The 17,655-nt window shown below is 44.5% G+C and overlaps 1 protein-coding gene across 1 annotated transcript in view; it reads right to left on the bottom strand.

Moving 5' to 3' along the window:
- Positions 1-15,722, bottom strand: part of Slc45a2 (solute carrier family 45 member 2) — a 28,721-nt gene extending 12,999 nt beyond the window's left edge. The window contains exons 1-3 of the mRNA XM_021208780.2: positions 15,101-15,722; positions 12,909-13,085; positions 3,073-3,398 (exon numbers count right to left, since the gene is read on the bottom strand). Coding sequence (XP_021064439.2) covers positions 3,073-3,398; positions 12,909-13,085; positions 15,101-15,548 — 951 coding nt within the window. The 5' untranslated portion in view covers positions 15,549-15,722. The remainder of the gene's footprint in view (positions 1-3,072; positions 3,399-12,908; positions 13,086-15,100) is intronic.
- Between the last annotated feature and the right edge of the window lie 1,933 nt (positions 15,723-17,655).

Raw genomic sequence — 17,655 nt, 5'->3', positions numbered from 1 at the left:
GTAAACACAGCATGGGTTATTTTCACATTTCTTATAACCTGTGACCTCTTGGTTGCTTAGAGGAATGTTATTGAATGTCCACATATTTGTGAATACTATGAAGTTTCCTGTATTATTCACTTCTAGTTCTGTATAGTTCTGCATTGCTGTTGTTGGGAAGGCCCTCTATGTCATGGTTTTTCTTTTATTCTTCTCCTATACTTTACATCCCAACTGCAGTTTCCCCTCCCTCCGTTCTTCCCAGTCCTCCCACTTCCCCTCTACCCATGAAAGAGACAGAGAGACGAGAGAGACAGAGACACAGAGACAGAGAGAGACAGAGAGAACAGGTCTGCCAAGGATATCAACTGAACATGGCATATCAAGTTACAATAAGACCAGGAACGAACCCTCAAATCAAGGCAGGATAAGGCAAGCCAGTATGAGGAGAAGGATCCCAATAGCACACAAAAGAGTCAGAGATGCCCCCATTCCCACTATCAGGAGTCCCACAACAACACCAAGCTAATAGCCATTTCATACATGCAGAGGACCTAGCTCAGACCCATGCAGGCTGGGTGATTGTTGCTTCAGTCTCTGTGACTCATTCCTAAGGGATATTCCCCATTCTGTTCAATGGAGGGAACTGTGTATTCTGATGCCATTAGGTCCATACCGTGTAAAGTGCAGTTCAAATCCCATGTGTCCTTGCTGATTTTCTCTGGATCATCTGTCCAGCCTTGCAAGTCTTGTGTCAGGGCCTGTGATCCCTACTGCAGTGTATTTTGTCCCTTCAGACTTGCCACCTGTGGCTGCTACTGCTGATGAATGTTTACCAGGTTTCTCTTTTGGTGAACTGATCCTTTTATCACATGCTCTACTAGGAAGCCCCTTGTTTTACGAATTTGACTGAAAGTCTGCTTTATGTAAGAGTGGCCAATGTAGAGTTTTCTCACCGTTTCCCCCTATACGCACTAAGGGAATTTTGATGTTTTGTTGTTGTTGTGTCTTTATGGCATTGCTGTTACTCCCTTCTCTACCAGGAGAGATCTTCCCCAGATCTCCACTTCAAACCCTGACCCTCATTCAAGCACCAGGCTGGGGTGACTTTTTTTTTTTTTAAGTCCCCAAAGCCTTGCTCTATTTGCTTAAGAACAATTTCTCCATTTTGCAAAATATATTGCAAGTTTGGCTATGAGAATCATTACCATCATGTGTGCCATTTTGATTCCCTGCTGGTGGGCACACAGATGAGTGGCCGTCTAAGTGCTGTCTGTAGACTTACCACCCTTTCTTGACAATGGCTAGACAAGATGTAAGGTTCTAGTACCAGCTCTTCCCCTGAGACTTGGACTTACCGAGGGCCAGCTTTGGCTGAAAAAACCCTCCGACCGGGCTGAAGCTCTTAGTACCGTGGTGCAGGTGAGACCGTGATGCCCCACTCTGTCCCCATCCCTCCCTTCCCCAGGTGTTTGGCTTGATAAGAAGATACTGCTCCCTCCTTCCTCTTCTTCCTTGGTCTTTCATGCTGCTTTGCCCTGTGAATCTCTTGAATGCATAGTTCTCCCCAACACACCTGCCTTTTAGAAAATCTCAGTGGAAACATTGCTGTTGTGGCATCTTCTATTCTGTGCCTCGCTGTGATGGTATAAGTGGCTCGTGCCCATTTATAATCTCCCAAGCAAAGGAACTGACTTATAAACTCCTAGGAACAGGATTTGGACATTAGTTAATGTAATGAATGGTCTCAGTCAGAATCCTTAGTATAGATAGGGCTGTGTACATATTCAGTATCCAGAGCAGTTTGTTAAATGAATGATAATTCGTTTATATTGATAGCATACATATATGCTTACATACTCAATTTAAAGTCTAAAATTCAAAATTATTTCTTTCTATTGGCTGCAAAAGCCAACAGGAGAAGCTGACCTCGGGAGAGCTGTGAAGTACTGGACTGTTTATAGGATTTCAGAGCAGATAACACTCCCTGTTTGTGCTTAGAGCACTCAGCATTCTCACAGACACAAAAGAACACACCTTACCATCCAGTGGGAACCATCCTGAGTGAGTTACATGGGAACTGCATACTATCCCTTGCTGGTGGATAAAATTAAGTTCTCGTGTTACAGAAATGTAAGTGTCCAAGGTCATCCATTTTAAAAGGTAGCAGTGTCAGGATTTGACAAATGTCTAAATCTTTAGGCTGCTCTAAAGCCACCCTGTCAGTTATTCAATGAGTGACTAATGCAGGTCAGCCAAGCACAAGACTTCTATGTGGATCCGTTGTACTGTACCCCAAGACACGGACATTGAAGGGCAGCTGACAGAAGGCTGCGTTTACTGGATCAACGTAGTCTGGTCTGCCTTTTTATTACAGCGGAAGGGCTCTACACTTATGCCTTGGAAGCATTTCCTGTCCTATGTGGCTTTGAGCTTTCAAAATGTGGCTAATGCAATTAATGGAGACTTAGTTTTATTTCATTTTGATTAGCTGTAATTTAAGCAGATCTGTGCAGTTAGTGGCTTCTACATCAGCCAACATCATTCTACTCTCTTGACTGACCATATCCTCTGACCCTTGATCCTTTTCTCTGGCAGATGGGTTTTTGTGGTTTTGTTTGTGGTTTTGTGTTTTTAAGTTGAAGCGAATGAACCTTTTGCCCAGCTAACTGAAAATGGATTGAAAGAATTATCCAACCAAGTCATGTTATGCAAATTCATATGTCTAATCCAGTCATTAGCTCAATGACATTGTCATTTGAAGGAACAAAGTTATAGATTGTAATTCATATCTAAGAGACTATTTCTTGTGGCCAGAAGGTGGCTAGAGAGTTCTCACATGGTCTGTTACAGTTGACGATGTCATTTCCCCCAGTTTGATGCTTTGAAAGGAGTAAAAGGCAAGACAACCACAAAGGCACAAGATTCTCATCCCAACAGCTAATGCCTAAGGGAGGTTTTAAAGGTTCAAATCAACTTCACAGAACTTCACATCAGACAAGCAAACAAGACAAATTTCACAAAGAACAAAGTGATTTAGCAAGAACACTTCCTCCATGTGGAGAAAAAGAAAAAAAGAATTTGAATCTTTACCTCTTCCGAAGGCTTTTTGTCTTTCCCTCCCTGCACTGGCAGCTCTGTGTCTGCACCTCCAGTTTTAACTTTCTCAATAGAACCATATTCATGCGTCCCATTGGCTGACAATGATGAGCCCTGAGGGTCCTGCTGTGAGGAAGGGTCGATTGCACCATCTCTGAGCGGGGCTTCAGGGATGCTGCACAGGTGTGTGATGAAGCACGAGATGAGAACCAGGGAAGAGAAGAAGAACATGACCTGGAATTCTGTGCCCAGCAGCCTTCCCAGTTCTAGATGCACCCAGTCTATGGCTCCCAAAAGGTAGCCAAGGGCACCTCCAAAACCTAGAAAGCAAAAGGAGAGAGAGAGAGAGAGAGAGAGAGAGAGAGAGAGAGAGAGAGAGAGAGAGAGAGATGCATTAGCATATTCAGTCAGTCATGTTTATTTCCCATCATGCACAGGCCTGAGGAGAGCAGAGACTGCCTGGTAATGGTGAAGTGCCAACACAGCAAGAGGCTAAGACACTGTGGGTTCAAGTCCTAGTTCTGGTATTTATTTGCTGTGACCTTAGTCCTGTGTATCTATTATGGGGTAATAACATGCAAGTAACCTACTAGGAAGGTGAATGGTATGGACATGAAAAATGTTCAGTACAGCAGTGAACACACAGCAAATAAATAACCACTGTTGGAGATACTGCTGCCTTCCCAACTGTATCCTCTATACTACTTTAAAACAACAAAAACACGACAACGAGCAAACACCTCAAATTACTGACCCAAATTAGTCCATAAAAGTCAATTTCCAGAAGCAATAAAAAGAAATGATTTTATTATCATCTCTCCACCGTCGAGCTCCTTGAGAAGATACAAACTAGCTTGGGATGATCAAAGAACCTTGACATCTATCTTCATCTCTGTGGAAGAAGGTCTAGCTACATGCTTGCCCTTGATAGCAACAGAAATAAGAACAAAACTTGAAACGTGATTTTCTTCTAAGTTTAATATCATCGTGTGGGACTCTTAAAGGGAAGGTTTTCTGGTTCCAGCTTTATGTGCCTCATATGAACATGGCGTCACTTGAGAGACTCTGAGATTTGACTCATCTAAATTGATTCCTCCCTAATTCTGACATTTAAAACACCATTATTAGTGTTCTGTTCTCCTGACTTCCTGCTTTAAATGCAAACGTTCCTTCTATGAGTAAGACCTTACACAGCTTAGCAACAAAACTGAGTACTGTGACTCAGATATTGCTGACATGGGTGATTTCTTAAAACCCAAGGCTAGAAGAGAGACACACCAAGAGATTTGAAAATGTGCAGTAAATGACTGAATTCCAGATGCATCCCCTACATATGTCACAAGTTTGGATAGGACTGCTTCTTCCGTCCAAACCTTTTCAGCATCAGCCACTGAACATGCCTTAGCAAACACCGGTTGTTCACCTTCGTGGATCGATTTGCAGTTTTATTTGTTGAGTGAGCTTCCATCTCAGATAAAGACAATATCCTTATCAACCAGGGGACCTGGAAGCAAACACAATGGAGAGTTCCCACCTCTGATGATGGGCGTCAGCTCCACTGACAATGTGATTGGCCCACAAGCATGAGAATCAGAGGCACCCACATGAAATATCTGCCCCAGAAGCTTGAGCCTACTGTGTGGGAAGGCCGACACCACAGAAGAGAAGCAGGAAGGTGAAGAGCCACACGGGGCAGGAGTAAAGCATGTAGAAAGGTCTTGCTATAAGAACCCACTGCATTAAGACCTAGTCCATCCTCCAAGGCTGCAAGAATCCAACATTATTGCTAGTAGACCTGGTAGAATGTGTGCTTTCAGGGCATGGCTGTGTATGAGCCAGAGTGTTCACAGTGGGTGTGCATGTGTTAATCAACCATTTTGGCAGTGAAGGCCCAGAGTCTTGGCAGACTTTGGGGGGGGGGGAGTGGAGAGTGGGAGGTTAGAAGTACATCTCCCTCCTCTCAAGGGACTTCTGAAATCCACCTCTAGAAGGGGCCCCCCATGAGGCAGTAAGACCTGCATGAAGGAATGGCTGTGCAGTAAATCCAGACAGATGAACTTGTCATGTGCCCTGCTCGGTTCCACTTGTCACACATTGCCATGGTCAGTCGTCATTTGAGGACATATCCTAGCTAGTCACGGTCACTACAACAAATTGCCACTGGCAATGTATTAGTGCATGAACTAATGCATGTGACACTGTGCATGGGAGAGATTCAGGATGCAGTCCCTGGGAGCTCTTGTCTTATCTTAGGCTGCAGATCTTCATTTTGTGTTTCTGTTTAAAGACACTTTTACTATAGTACGTTGATAGCGCAGCCTCCATGGGCTCAGAAACAACAGACAACATTACATCACTATATTCAAGGCCACTTTAGTTTCCTTTGGGATGAGGTCTCTAGCATTGAACTGGTGATCCTCCTGCCTCTGCCTATTCAGTGATGAAATGATAGTCCTGAAACACTACGCTTGTCTATTTTGGGGGGTCAATTTAGGCAACAAACTCTAATACGGGGCACAAAACTGTGAAGTACATGGCACTAGATATTCATTGAAAGATCCCTACTTGTAGTATATGAGAAGCAAAACAAATGTCTCCTTGTTTAAAGACATTTTTCCCACTATATTTATTTATTAGCCTAGGAACTCAGCTGGCAATGTGCATATCAGGTGACTCAAATATTCTTCCATTCTATAAAGGTCCTGGATGTAAATATTGGTGTCACAAATGACATTCTAGAGTGGATACATTTGTGTGTATGGACTCCGACAATAATAGGCACTGACTATGTTTTATCTTTCTACTAGGATGCAAGGAAGGGCAGATCTAGAAAGTTTAAAGCTCAGAGCTGATCTCCCACCATCCCTGTGTGTGAATGGCCTGGAGGAAGCTGAGAATTCATGGTCTGAGGGCGCCCTATAAATAGAATGAAAGATGATGGGCGCTGACTGCTCCACCTGACCACTAAGGCATGGTGGGACCGTGAGCAGCCTAGGCCAGTGTGGGGCAGTTGTCACTCAACCTACAGACTTTCCCTCCCAAACCTTTCCTTTCTATACCACTAAGGCTTGGATGCAGCCCCTGAGGTGGGAGGGGGCATTGCAATCTGACAGAGGCCAAGTTCCCCCCCCCCCCGTCCTGTGACAAGCCCCTTAACATACAGGCAATTAGACTCAGTTTGTCTTTGCAGATTCCCATCTGTCTTAGGCACAAAATTCCATCCAGCCTGGTCCCTTGCTGGGTGTTTCCTGTGCTGCAGGCTACAAAGTGTGTGGTGAACCAGTGTCAGAACCGTACTGGTCTTACTTAACCAAATGCATGTAGATAATATGAAAGTGCCTTTGCCCAAGAGTACCCATGCCCTATTCTGTTCCTGATGGATGTCTCTAATTTGTGCTAACATGTCTAATCCACTAATGGTTCCCACAAAAACACCCGCTGTGATTATCTCATCATTTTATTTTTTTTATAGACGTGAGCTTCTCAATTTAAGCACGGAAAGTGGCTCACTAACTTAGTTCAGAAACTCCCTGTTCTCTGACAGGACTCATAAAACCTGGCTCCACTTTCTTTTTTTGATTGAGGATTAGAGATGAGTGTATTTTCAACTCATTAATATGTCTGTTTTTTTTTTTTTTTTAAGTCATTTGTGACTGCCTACAGTTCATTCTTCGAAGGTGAATGATGCTCTTGCACCTCCTAGTGGTATCCCAGAAGAATGGCGAGTACGTGCTGAAGTGAAAACCCTTCTGAGCCACCCCAAATCTCTCCCTCCAGAAGCTGCTGTGGTGACTATTGCAAACCCAGGAGTTGCATGGGTGCATCTGGACTTCACCTCACCTCAGAGACTTATAAATCTCTTGGAGCCATACATCTCCTGGAACCATCCTGAAACCATCCAGGTTTTCCTGGAACCTAGTGGAGGTGAATATTCTACCCTTTCTTCTCCCAAATGAAGAGTTCTGAGATTCATTTTACAGAGCTCAAGGACTGTGGAGATGGAAAGTAGAAGTCAACTCCATAATACATGGTTGGCACACTTGGTGACATTTCCCTCCTTCTCCATGGAATTCTATCCCAAGTAAAACCGTGTGTCCAGATTCCCTCGGCTGAACTTGTATGGGAATCCAAATCCCAGATTCCCGGGACTCAGCTTTCACAGGAATCTGAACTGCGACAGACACCATATCTTTAGCTAACTGTTGTCTTGTTGAATGCTACTCCTCCTCCTCTATGTCCTGTAGGGTGGCCTTGGGTCAGTCGCTTTACTTCCCAGCAATACAGCCTTAAAACAGCATATGTGAAAACAGCCTATCTGTCACACTGACGGTTCCTGAGCCCCTCCCGCATTTGTGCTCACAGCACTGGCTGCAGAGCAATGAAAAGGAGAGATATTCCTGCCAGCGGGGATGAGGATGTAGACAAAAAAAAAATGAATAAATAATACGAGACTGTGTGTGTGTGTGTGTGTGTGTGTGTGTGTGTGTGTGTGTGTGTGAGCACAGGCTCTGAGGTCAGAACAAAAAGGTTAAGGAAGTTGGTACCCAGACTTCCATCACAGAAAAGAGTATAGGAAAACTCTCTCCTGGGGACATTGGGACCAATGACAATGACAAGCATGGAAACGTAAGCAAAAAAAAAAAAGAGTTCATAGAAGGAGAGCATAGAGTAGTTATCAGTAGAGAATGGGAAGGGACAGAGGGAAGCTTGGTAGTAGGCGACCCAGCACAGTTAGAGCCAAAGAATTAAGTCTAATCATCTACAGCACTCCAGCTACTGACATTCCAAGTTTTTGTATGGCTTTGAGTAAGTAAGAGAGTTAGAAGGTTCTCAATGTATTGAGATAATGATCGTGGAAAGGGGGGATGCTAACGCGCCTGATTGATCACTGTCCGCTGTACACATGCATTGAAGGCTTCGTCACACAGAACCCTGTAAGGACAGATGGCATGTGCTGACTCATTAGAAACTAAAATATTAAAGTGAAGGGGATGGGGGATGTCCTTGCTTTCTGCTCTGGCTTGTCCTTTGTAAGGTGCCTGAGGGGGGAGATGTGAATGTGTCCCACAGGCACAAACTTCAAAGGCATGCCAGCTGATGAAACAAAACCGTTCATTCAACAATTATTCACAAATGAGAAAAAGGTTAAATAGCCCCAAACATGAAAGGTGGTTCTTTTGTACTGAATAAAAAGTTTGGTTAACTCTATTTTTAACTCTCTTCTTAGTCTTTAATTATTTGCCAAGCAGGGCATTTTTAGTTTTTACATTAGCATTTTTTGGGTCATACTTTGAAGTGCTTTTCTGAAGTTAAAAGACACCAAGTCTAATGCATTCCCCCTCTTCCTCTGAAGGAATGCAGTCGCCCCCTGAACACTCATTACGAGTACAACTTTCACTGGTGGAGCCATAGAGAAAGCAAGTGAGCATGCTAGTCTTCCATTTGACCCTTCACACATATCTTCATTCTGTACATGGAACCTTTTGCCAGTTTGTTTGCAATTAACATCATAGACTCCCAGGTCTGGAGAGAAACAAACGGCAGACATTCTGAGCCTGCACTGCAGGCCAAGGGGAGGCACAATTTTCCAAGGTGCCTGATTCAAGTTTGCCACCAATAGATAGTTTGTGCTGCCCAGGGCAGGGCAGACTATAGTTCAACTTAGCACAGATCCACTGGGTTAGGAACTTTCAACATAAAGAAGAAACTCCTTACCAATAAGCATGGATTTGTTAGCTCGCTGGGTTCCACCGCCTCAGGTGACCTCTATACTGACAGATCTATGTATTGAGTGACTATGGGGATGTCCACCAGGCCCATCCTGGCTTCTGCTAACCCAGGGCTGGAGAGATGACAGTTTTAGTGGAAGAGACAAAAGGTGGAATAAAAATTGTTCCCCAGAAGCCAGTAGAAAATTTTCTTTAGCATAGAAATATACACACAGACACAGAAGCAGGCTGGAAAATATTCACAATGAACTCTTCGATGCATTTTTGCAAAGCATTTAGAACTGATGGTCTAAACAGTTTGTAAACAAATGAAAAGAACTTCAATTTCCTGGGATGGCTAGATTGCCTGTGTGAATGTTATGTTTATGGAAATCCAAATGTCCCCTGACATTGAATATGCCTTTGTCAGAAAATGCTTGCTTTGAGTAGAATACTGGAGTCATCTGCTTTATTCAAAGACAGAGCAGAGTGGTAAGGCACTGCTTCTGTCTCTCTCTCTGTGCCTGTCTCTGTCTCTCTGTCTCTCTATCTCTCTGTCTCTCTGTGTCTCTCTCTGTGCCTGTCTCTGTGCCTGTCTCTGTCTCTCTGTCTCTCTGTCTCTCTGTCTCTCTATCTCTCTGTCTCTCTGTGTCTCTCTCTGTGTGTCTCTGTGCCTGTCTCTGTCTCTCTGTCTCTCTGTCTCTCTGTCTCTCTGTCTCTCTGTGTCTCTCTCTGTGTGTCTCTGTGCCTGTCTCTGTGCCTGTCTCTGTCTCTCTGTCTGTCTCTGTCTCTGTCTGTCTCTGTCTCTGTCTCTGTCTCTCTCTGTCTCTCTCTGTCTCTCTCTCTCTCTCATACACACACACACACACACACACACACACACACACACACACACACACACACCCTGTACATGCCTCATTACATACATAGAACAAGACATGCCACATTTTTGTGAGTAGCCCAGTATTGATCGTTATGAACAATGCAGTGTCATCACCGAGTACTCAGAGACTTTAGAAATGAGGCTCTAAATTGGGCAGAATGCTGATGTACTTCCCTATAAGAGGAGGAGTTTGAACTTGCCCTTCTACTGGGGAATGGACTTGCTTGAGGCTGTCCGCAGAGATCTCCCACAGGACCAAACACAAACACTTAAGACACTGCCTGACACCCAGAGTTTGGTCCTTATACTGAGACAGAACAAAGGAAAACAAAGAAATCAAATGTTTCTTTAAGGCCAATACAGTTATATCTGTATTATATGTAAGGATTGGCTTTCTCCTGTGTAGTAATAAGTGTTCCTTCTTTCTTAATATTGGATCCCAATTTGCTCCAGGGAAGCAAGGGTCCCGGTCCCTAAAAATGAAAAACTAAACAAACCCTCACTTTTCAACCTCAGTAGCCTACTGGATGATCTAGATATGCTCAACGAGAAACAAATAAATGTCTGTGGGGAGTAGAAAACTCTTTCCTCCTTTAAAAAGACCCTTCCGTCTTCCATGACTCTTCTCTCCACCCCCCACCTCTCACCCCCCTCCTCTTACGAGAGACATGCTGGAACTATGGCAACCGTCCTGTATCCAAGAGGCAACACGCCAACAAAGCAACCAAATAAAAGTTAAGTTGGTGCTGACATGGACTGCTGACCAAGCGCCAACGTGTATTCTCTCCCCTAAATGCTTGTTGTTCAAGAAGAGTAAACCAGTATAGGTGTTTGAGCCCCTGTCATGTGAGCCCTGTTATAATCACCCCCTTTCCTAAGCTATCCAGGCCCTGAGCACCTGCCACACACAGGTGGATGGGAAGAGTCAGGATGTGGATAATATGGAGAAACTCAATGGGGTTGCAACTAAGGAGCAAACTAACATGCACAGAATGCTGTTCGCCTCTGCATCACCTCTCAGCTTCTCACTCGTTCATTCACACACACATTTTCTGTCCATAGCTTCTTCTTTCAGGAACTGTATGGTACAAATGGGGTGGTCAGGAATGTTCTAAAAAAGGAGGTAGAAAAATCGAAAGGCCAACAAAGAGATTAGATGGCAATTGTCTTTTGAAAACAAAGTGAGCTTTTAAATCGAGAAGTACTAGAGAGTTTCCTCATAGGTGGGCTGAACTTTCCCTGGTCACCAACTGCCCTTCCTGTCAAAATCAGGGTCTGCAGGCATTTTAGAAGGACACAGGATGACAGATGTCTGCAAGTGAGAAAGAGCGGCTTTCCCAGAACCCATCTCTGTCAACACCTTGACCTTGGATTGCTCTCCTCCATGACGGTCTCGATTACCTTTCCCTTAGTCAAGCCAGCCAGGCAGCAGCAGTCCCATGGCTTGGTAGACCAGGCTGACCAGAGAACCCCCGGGGGCTGTGCACTGATGGACCTGTGAATGGTGATGTGCAGCCCACCCCTCCCACCTCCACCCCTACCCCCACCCCCTCGCTCAAGAAATCCACTCACTAAACTTCTGGGCTTTGATTATTTTGTGGCTGGAGTCCAAGGCTAAGTTAGAAATTACATCAAATGGCAACTTTATTTGGGACCTTCTCCTTAAGAGGAGGGTAGGAATTTCCCAGTATTTTTGACTTCCAGTGGGACATTCTGAGCAACACAAGACCTTGAATCCAGATTCAGAAAGCAGGTGAATCTGGGATGAGTTGAGGAAGGGAAATAAATATGATCAAAATATAGTGTTTGAAATTCTCAACGAATAAGTTAAGACATCATTAAAATTAAAAAGAGAAGGAAAAGGCAGGTTCCCTCTTGCATTGTGTTAGTATTTACTCTGAGCATCTGCAGTGTGACTGTCCATGGTGAAAGATCCAGGAGACAAGTGAATGAAACAGCTCTGAGGTCTGTGCTGGAAACAGTGAGAGTTACCCGGAGCACAGAGAGTGTGGAGGAATGATGGGAAATAAAGCTTGAGGTGTGGGGTGAACACAGCCTGTGGGTTAGTGGGGTGGAGAGATGGCTCAGTGGTTAAGAGTGTTCGTTGCGCTTAATGATGGGGATAAAGTTTCCATGGGAGTAGACGCCCAGGTGAGGGGGTGAGGCTGAGGCTGCTGAGCAGGAATCTTCTCGAACCCTGGCTTTATTTCTGCAGCATTTATATGTCCAGACATATGGAGGTCAGGGGCCTCCTCCTGCCTTCTGTCTCATGGCTGCCCTGCTGCCTTCTTTAAAAGCGATAGGAATGGTTTGCTGCACTGGGTAGCCTTGTCCCTTCATGGTTTCACTGCCCTAATATTTCCATAATGACAAGGCTGGACTGGATGGCTTCACATGCAGGAACTAATCTTGGCTCTGAGGATAGAGACCCACATGGCCATGGAAGGAGCCAGGGTCCCTCAAACTTTAAGTCCCCTTGGCCTGACTATGAAGACAATATAATTAAGTGGTCTGACAGGGTCCTGCTAGATATAAAGATCCCCCTGGCTTCATTTAAAAGTGTTAACAGGGTCCAGCGCCTACCTGGTGTGCTACCAAGCACTGCTTAGGAAACAGCCCAGTGGCAATCAAGGGAGGCTGACAACAGGTTCCTAGGAATTGAAAGAGCCCTCAATGCCCACCCAACATGGACATTTATAAGTGAGTAGGTTGATCCCAGCTCTTGAAGACGGTGGAGTTTTGTTTGCTTGCTTTAACTCTAGTTTTGGTTTCAAATGCATCTTTTAGGACACTTGTCATATCATCTCCGGTCCTTATCAAATAAAAGGCAAATTCCTGGGCCCCATCTGAGATGGACTGAATCAGCCTAAGGGGAGGAAGAACCCAGAAACCTGCATTTTCAACACATCCCTTGTAAGGCTGGGGGTTCGTGACAGAAAAATGCCCCTAGGCTCACTGCCTTAAAGAGAATGTTCAGTGCACGAGATTCCTTCCTACATTTTGCAGTGTTCTGAAGAAACCTCTTATGTAAACTTCCTTTTCAGGAACTCTGTAGCCCCAGTCATGAGCTTACTTTATTCAGGGACATGAACGGAGACGGGCCAGAGCGCGTGATAGGCACTTCCTATCAACTGACCCATTCATCCAAAAGGTTCTAAGTGCAGAGACACAGGATGCCTCCGCTGACATGTCACCCTGTCTGCAAAGCTGATGGATCGGCTTTCTGGAATGTTCCCTACCTGTGAAGAGGGCATGGTAGTGGAGGCCCTTCTCCTTGTCCTGGTGGGAGCAGACATCAAATAAGTAGGCTTTGATGGGCCCATCAATGAAGTCAGCAGAAAAATCGAAGAGAACCACGCCTACCATGGTGATGCTTATGGCCCAAACCAGCTTCTGCCTCGGGTTAGCAACCAAAGCTAAAAGAAAAACAAACATAGGTCTTCTAAATCAGGGTTATAACAAACCACATATTTTTATTTCACTTAATCTCTCAACAAATCACCTAGTTTTGGTCTTGTAGGTTGGGTTTTACATCTAAAAAATACAGAAGTGGATGCTCACAGTCATCTATTGGATGGAACACAGGGCCCCCAATGGAGGAGCTAGAGAAAGTACCCAAGGAGCTGAAGGGGTCTGCAACCCTATAGGTGGAGCAACAATATGAACTAACCAGTACCCCCATGAGCTTGTGTCTCTAGCTGCATAGGTAGCAGAAGATGGCCTAGTTGGCCATCATTGGGAAGAGAGGCCCCTTGGTCTTGCAAACTTTATATGACCCAGTTCAGGGGAAGGCCAGGGCCAAGAAGTGGGAGTGGGTGGGCAGAGGAGCAGGGTGGGAGGAGGGTATAGGGGACTTTCGGGATAGCATTTGAAACGTAAATGAAAAAAATAGCTAATAAAAAAAATGGAAAAAAATGGCTTCCCCCCCCCCATGTTTAAGAAAGTATAAATTAGATGCCTAGGGAAGACAAAAACATAGGTAGAAAGTAGGTTGGTGATTGCCTATTTCCTGGTACAGAGGAGAAAATGGGGAGTGACTTCTAGTGGTTGAGACTTTCTGGAGGGGTATGAAAATATCCTAGAAATAGAGTGATGACGGTTGCTCAATCTTGGGGCTGTTCTAAAGAGCACCGGGTTACACATTTTATCAGAATATTCTGGGATTTTAATGACATCTCTTTAAATTAAAAATAATAACAATATAAAATACAATTCTTCAAATCCCAGCTGCAGTGCCGGCTGCTCTCCGAGGCATCCCTTTATGCAAGTGCGGACCCACAGTCGTAGAGAGGTACCCCAACAGGGGGCTCCTCAGTCTCTGGACTACCCGACTGCCATCCTAATGGTTTTGTCAAAATACAGATTGCTGGCCCCATTTCTCAGGACTCTGACCTGGCCGGTGTGGGGAGTGGGTATGAGAATTTGTGGCTCTGTAGCCCTTTGGTGTACACTTTTAAATGGCCCAGACAAATGAAAACCATGTCTATCCCCAACCAACCCTCCCCAGTTCCCTTGGTTTATCGAGACAGGCACTGTGGCACTTTTAACACTTAGGTAAGATCCATTCTCTCTGACTGCTCTAGCCATCTACCTGATCTGTCCAGGATGATAAAGCTGTTTCCCTGGCTTACAGTTTGCTTTGTTAACCTAAGAACGGTGTGTAAGATATGAACATATTTGAAACATCCCAGTATCAAAGTAAGAGAAAAATAAACCTCTCCTGTCTTTCCTACCTCCAGTACTTATATTTCCTGTTTATATCTTACACTTCCATATTTGTACATCCTCCTAAATATATTAAAAATGCTTGAGCTGTATCATAATCACGCACTCAATCTACTGGCATAAGTGGTCTTGAACTATGTGCCCCTCACGATCTCTTTCCCAATGTACTGTCACCAAGGACATAGAAGTTAGTAGCTGATTTGCAGCTAGAAATATTGCTTTAACACCAAATTCGTTGTCCAAAATTTACAATGCAAAAATACTCCCAGAGCTGACAGGCCTGTGCCCTAAACCAATTAAAATGTTAAGCACCCAGAATTGGGCCTTGTTTGTACACAGCAGGTAGTTTGTTACAAAGGCTTATAGCTGGACGATTGAACAAAGTCTTCCATGAGGCGTAATTGGCTCAAAATTCCTTCGACTGATAAATAAGTAAAAATAATTTTTAGCAGTATAATTCGATGAACTAGATATAAGTTCAATCCCATTTTTAAAACCTTGCAATAATAAAAGACAACGTCGAGATGGTTCTGGAAGCAAGAGCCCCTCAGCCCCAGGCTCGGGGTCATCCAAAGGTGGGAGAGAGGTCACTGCATGCTGAGGGAGAGATCATTACTTCTGGCCATTTTCTATGAGGCATTAAAAAATACTGATGACATTTTAACCCAGCAGTTAATTAACTATGGGATCGGTGCGATCCACTTACCTGATACAACGGCATCTCCATTGAGGTACAGAGCCATTCCCAAGAGCATCATGATGCCCAGAGTCAGGATGTAGGGCCTCCGGCGACCCCATCGGGCCCTGCAGTGATCACTGGCTGATCCCACCACAGGCTGGAGCAGGAATCCCAAGATGGGGCTTAGGAGCCACACCATGCTGTACAGGCTCTTAGGCAGACCCACGCTGAGCAGAACTGGAGTCACATAAGCCGCCTCCACCGCATAGCAAAACTCTCGGCCAAACATGGCCATGCTGTGCATGACAAGTCTCCCCGTGGATCTCTTGGGTTGCTCCACAGAGCCAAAGGGGCAATCCTCGGCTAAGGATTGATAGGTATGGGTGTCAGTCGGCCCATTGCTTCCACTCATGACCACGGAGAGATAACCTTCCTGCACGGTTCTCAGATTTGTGCTCCAAACTGGGTCTGACATGAAGCCTGACGGAGCAACCAGCAGAGATGGGCAGGCTGAAGGAGGGGCTGAAATTCTTTCATGCCTCCAAGATCACAAGTTATGGTGAGAAGCAAAGGGGGCGTTGGCACTCGGAAGCATGACAGAGATTAGCTCTTGTGAGCCCTCCGGGTCCTTAGAGTGTGTGTGCTTTTCTAAAGATCTTCCTTCACACAGCTTCTCTCTCTCTCTCTCTCTCTCTCTCTCTCTCTCTCTCTCTCTCTCTTTCCCTCCCTCCCTCCCTGCCTCCCTCCCCCTCTCTTTCTGTACACACACACACACACACACACACTTGTACACCTCTTAGTTTCATAGTTTAATAAAAATCATAGTTTCCTTAGACAGACACTAAATAAAAATGTAAATAATCCAATAATTTCTATAAATTTCTCTCTATATAGATCTGGATATTCTGTTTTCTTGAATTTACATTTTCTACCCAGAACTTAAAAGACAAATTAACTAGAGTTAAAACTGTGCGGGGCCCCACTCTTCACCCTAATCACATAACGCCGTGAACTCTCTCACTACACTCGTGCTTTCTTATATCCTTTGTTTATTGGTTCACCCCAAACACATAACGCCGTGAACTCTCTCTCACTACACTCGTGCTTTCTTATATCCTTTGTTTATTGGTTCACCCCAATCACATAACTCCGTGAACTCTCACTACACTCGTGCTTTCTTCGGTCTTGCTCTTGGGACAGAGGTCAGGACGATTTTGGTCGCTATGGCATCCCCAGCATCTAGCCTGGCACCTCTTAGGTCCTCCCAACATATTTGCTAACAAATAGAAGTTGAATGAATAGAGTATATGCAGTCTGTTTTGTACCAGTCACTGCCTACTTTACTTGGCACTATGGGACTACACTTCCCAGGTTCCCTTGCTCCCTGGCTTCTAGGCATACTTGAACAACAGAAAGCTTTGGTGAAAAGCCAGGGGTGGGAAAACAAAAAACAAAAAAACAAACAAAATACCCCGAGTATGTCCCAATGTTCTTCATCCTGGGATATTTTTGGCATTGACTGAATGCCCACTATGAATCTATTGTCTAGTAGCCACACTGGACTGCTGGGTCCCCTGAACTCTCTGTAGCTATTGTTACAGTGGCTCTGGGTCTAGTCCTGGCTCCTTGATTCTGCTCATACCTGGATAGCCTCACTATGTCATTATATTACTCAGATAGATAGATAGATAGATAGATAGATAGATAGATAGATAGATAGATAGATAGAGAGAGAGAGAGAGAGAGAGAGAGAGCAGATAGAGCACCGGTTACATATTACTGTTACTATATTACATTGATTGTATCATAAATGCATTCTTCTAATTAAATTTTCTCTGTTTTAAAGACTTCAGGTGGGTCGCATTTTCCTTACTGGATCTGGCAGGGGAAATCCTTTAGAAAAAAAAATGCCTTTAAAAATAGTTCAAGAATAAGGCATGACGGCAGAAACTTACAGTTTAAATTCGTGGTGTGCCTCTTCTTTGCTCTTCCCTAGGCAGATCCTAATTTGATGTTTCTCAAACTGTGTATCAAGGCACCCAAATATTATACACAACTCACATGTATAATTAAACCCAGAATATTTAAATTTTGAAATCAAGTCAACAGTGAAACAACATTTTGGCAGCAAATTTGAGGCAGTTCAAGCTTTTATGGTAAGACTGTTCTATAATCCCTTCCATTTCATTTTTTGTGAAGCTGGGTTTCCAGGTTTCCTAAAGCAAAAGAGGAGGAGGAGGAGGAGGAGGAGGAGGAGGGGGAGAAGAAGAAGAAAAAGGAGAAGACAGGAGAAGGAAGGAGAAGGAAGAGAAGAAGGGGAGGAAGAGGAGGAGGAAAAGGAGGAAGAGAAGGAGGAAAAGGAGGAGGAGGAGGAAGAAGAGGAGAAGAAAAAGGAGAAGACAGGAGAAGGAAGAAGAAGGAAGAGAAGGAGGAGGAAGAGGAGGAAGAGGAAGAAAAGGAGGAGGAGGAGGAGAAGGAGGAAGAGAAGGAGGAAGAGGAGGAGGAAGGAGGAAGAGGAGGAGAAGAAGGAAGAGAAGGAGGAGGAAGAGGAGGAAGAGGAAGAAAAGGAGGAGGAGGAGGAG

The sequence above is a fragment of the Mus pahari genome, chromosome 11 (genome assembly GCF_900095145.1).
Source record: "Mus pahari chromosome 11, PAHARI_EIJ_v1.1, whole genome shotgun sequence".
NCBI classification, from domain to species: Eukaryota; Metazoa; Chordata; class Mammalia; order Rodentia; family Muridae; genus Mus; species Mus pahari.
Note: the sequence above shows the minus strand (reverse complement) of the source record. Positions and strands in the feature narration are given on the sequence as shown.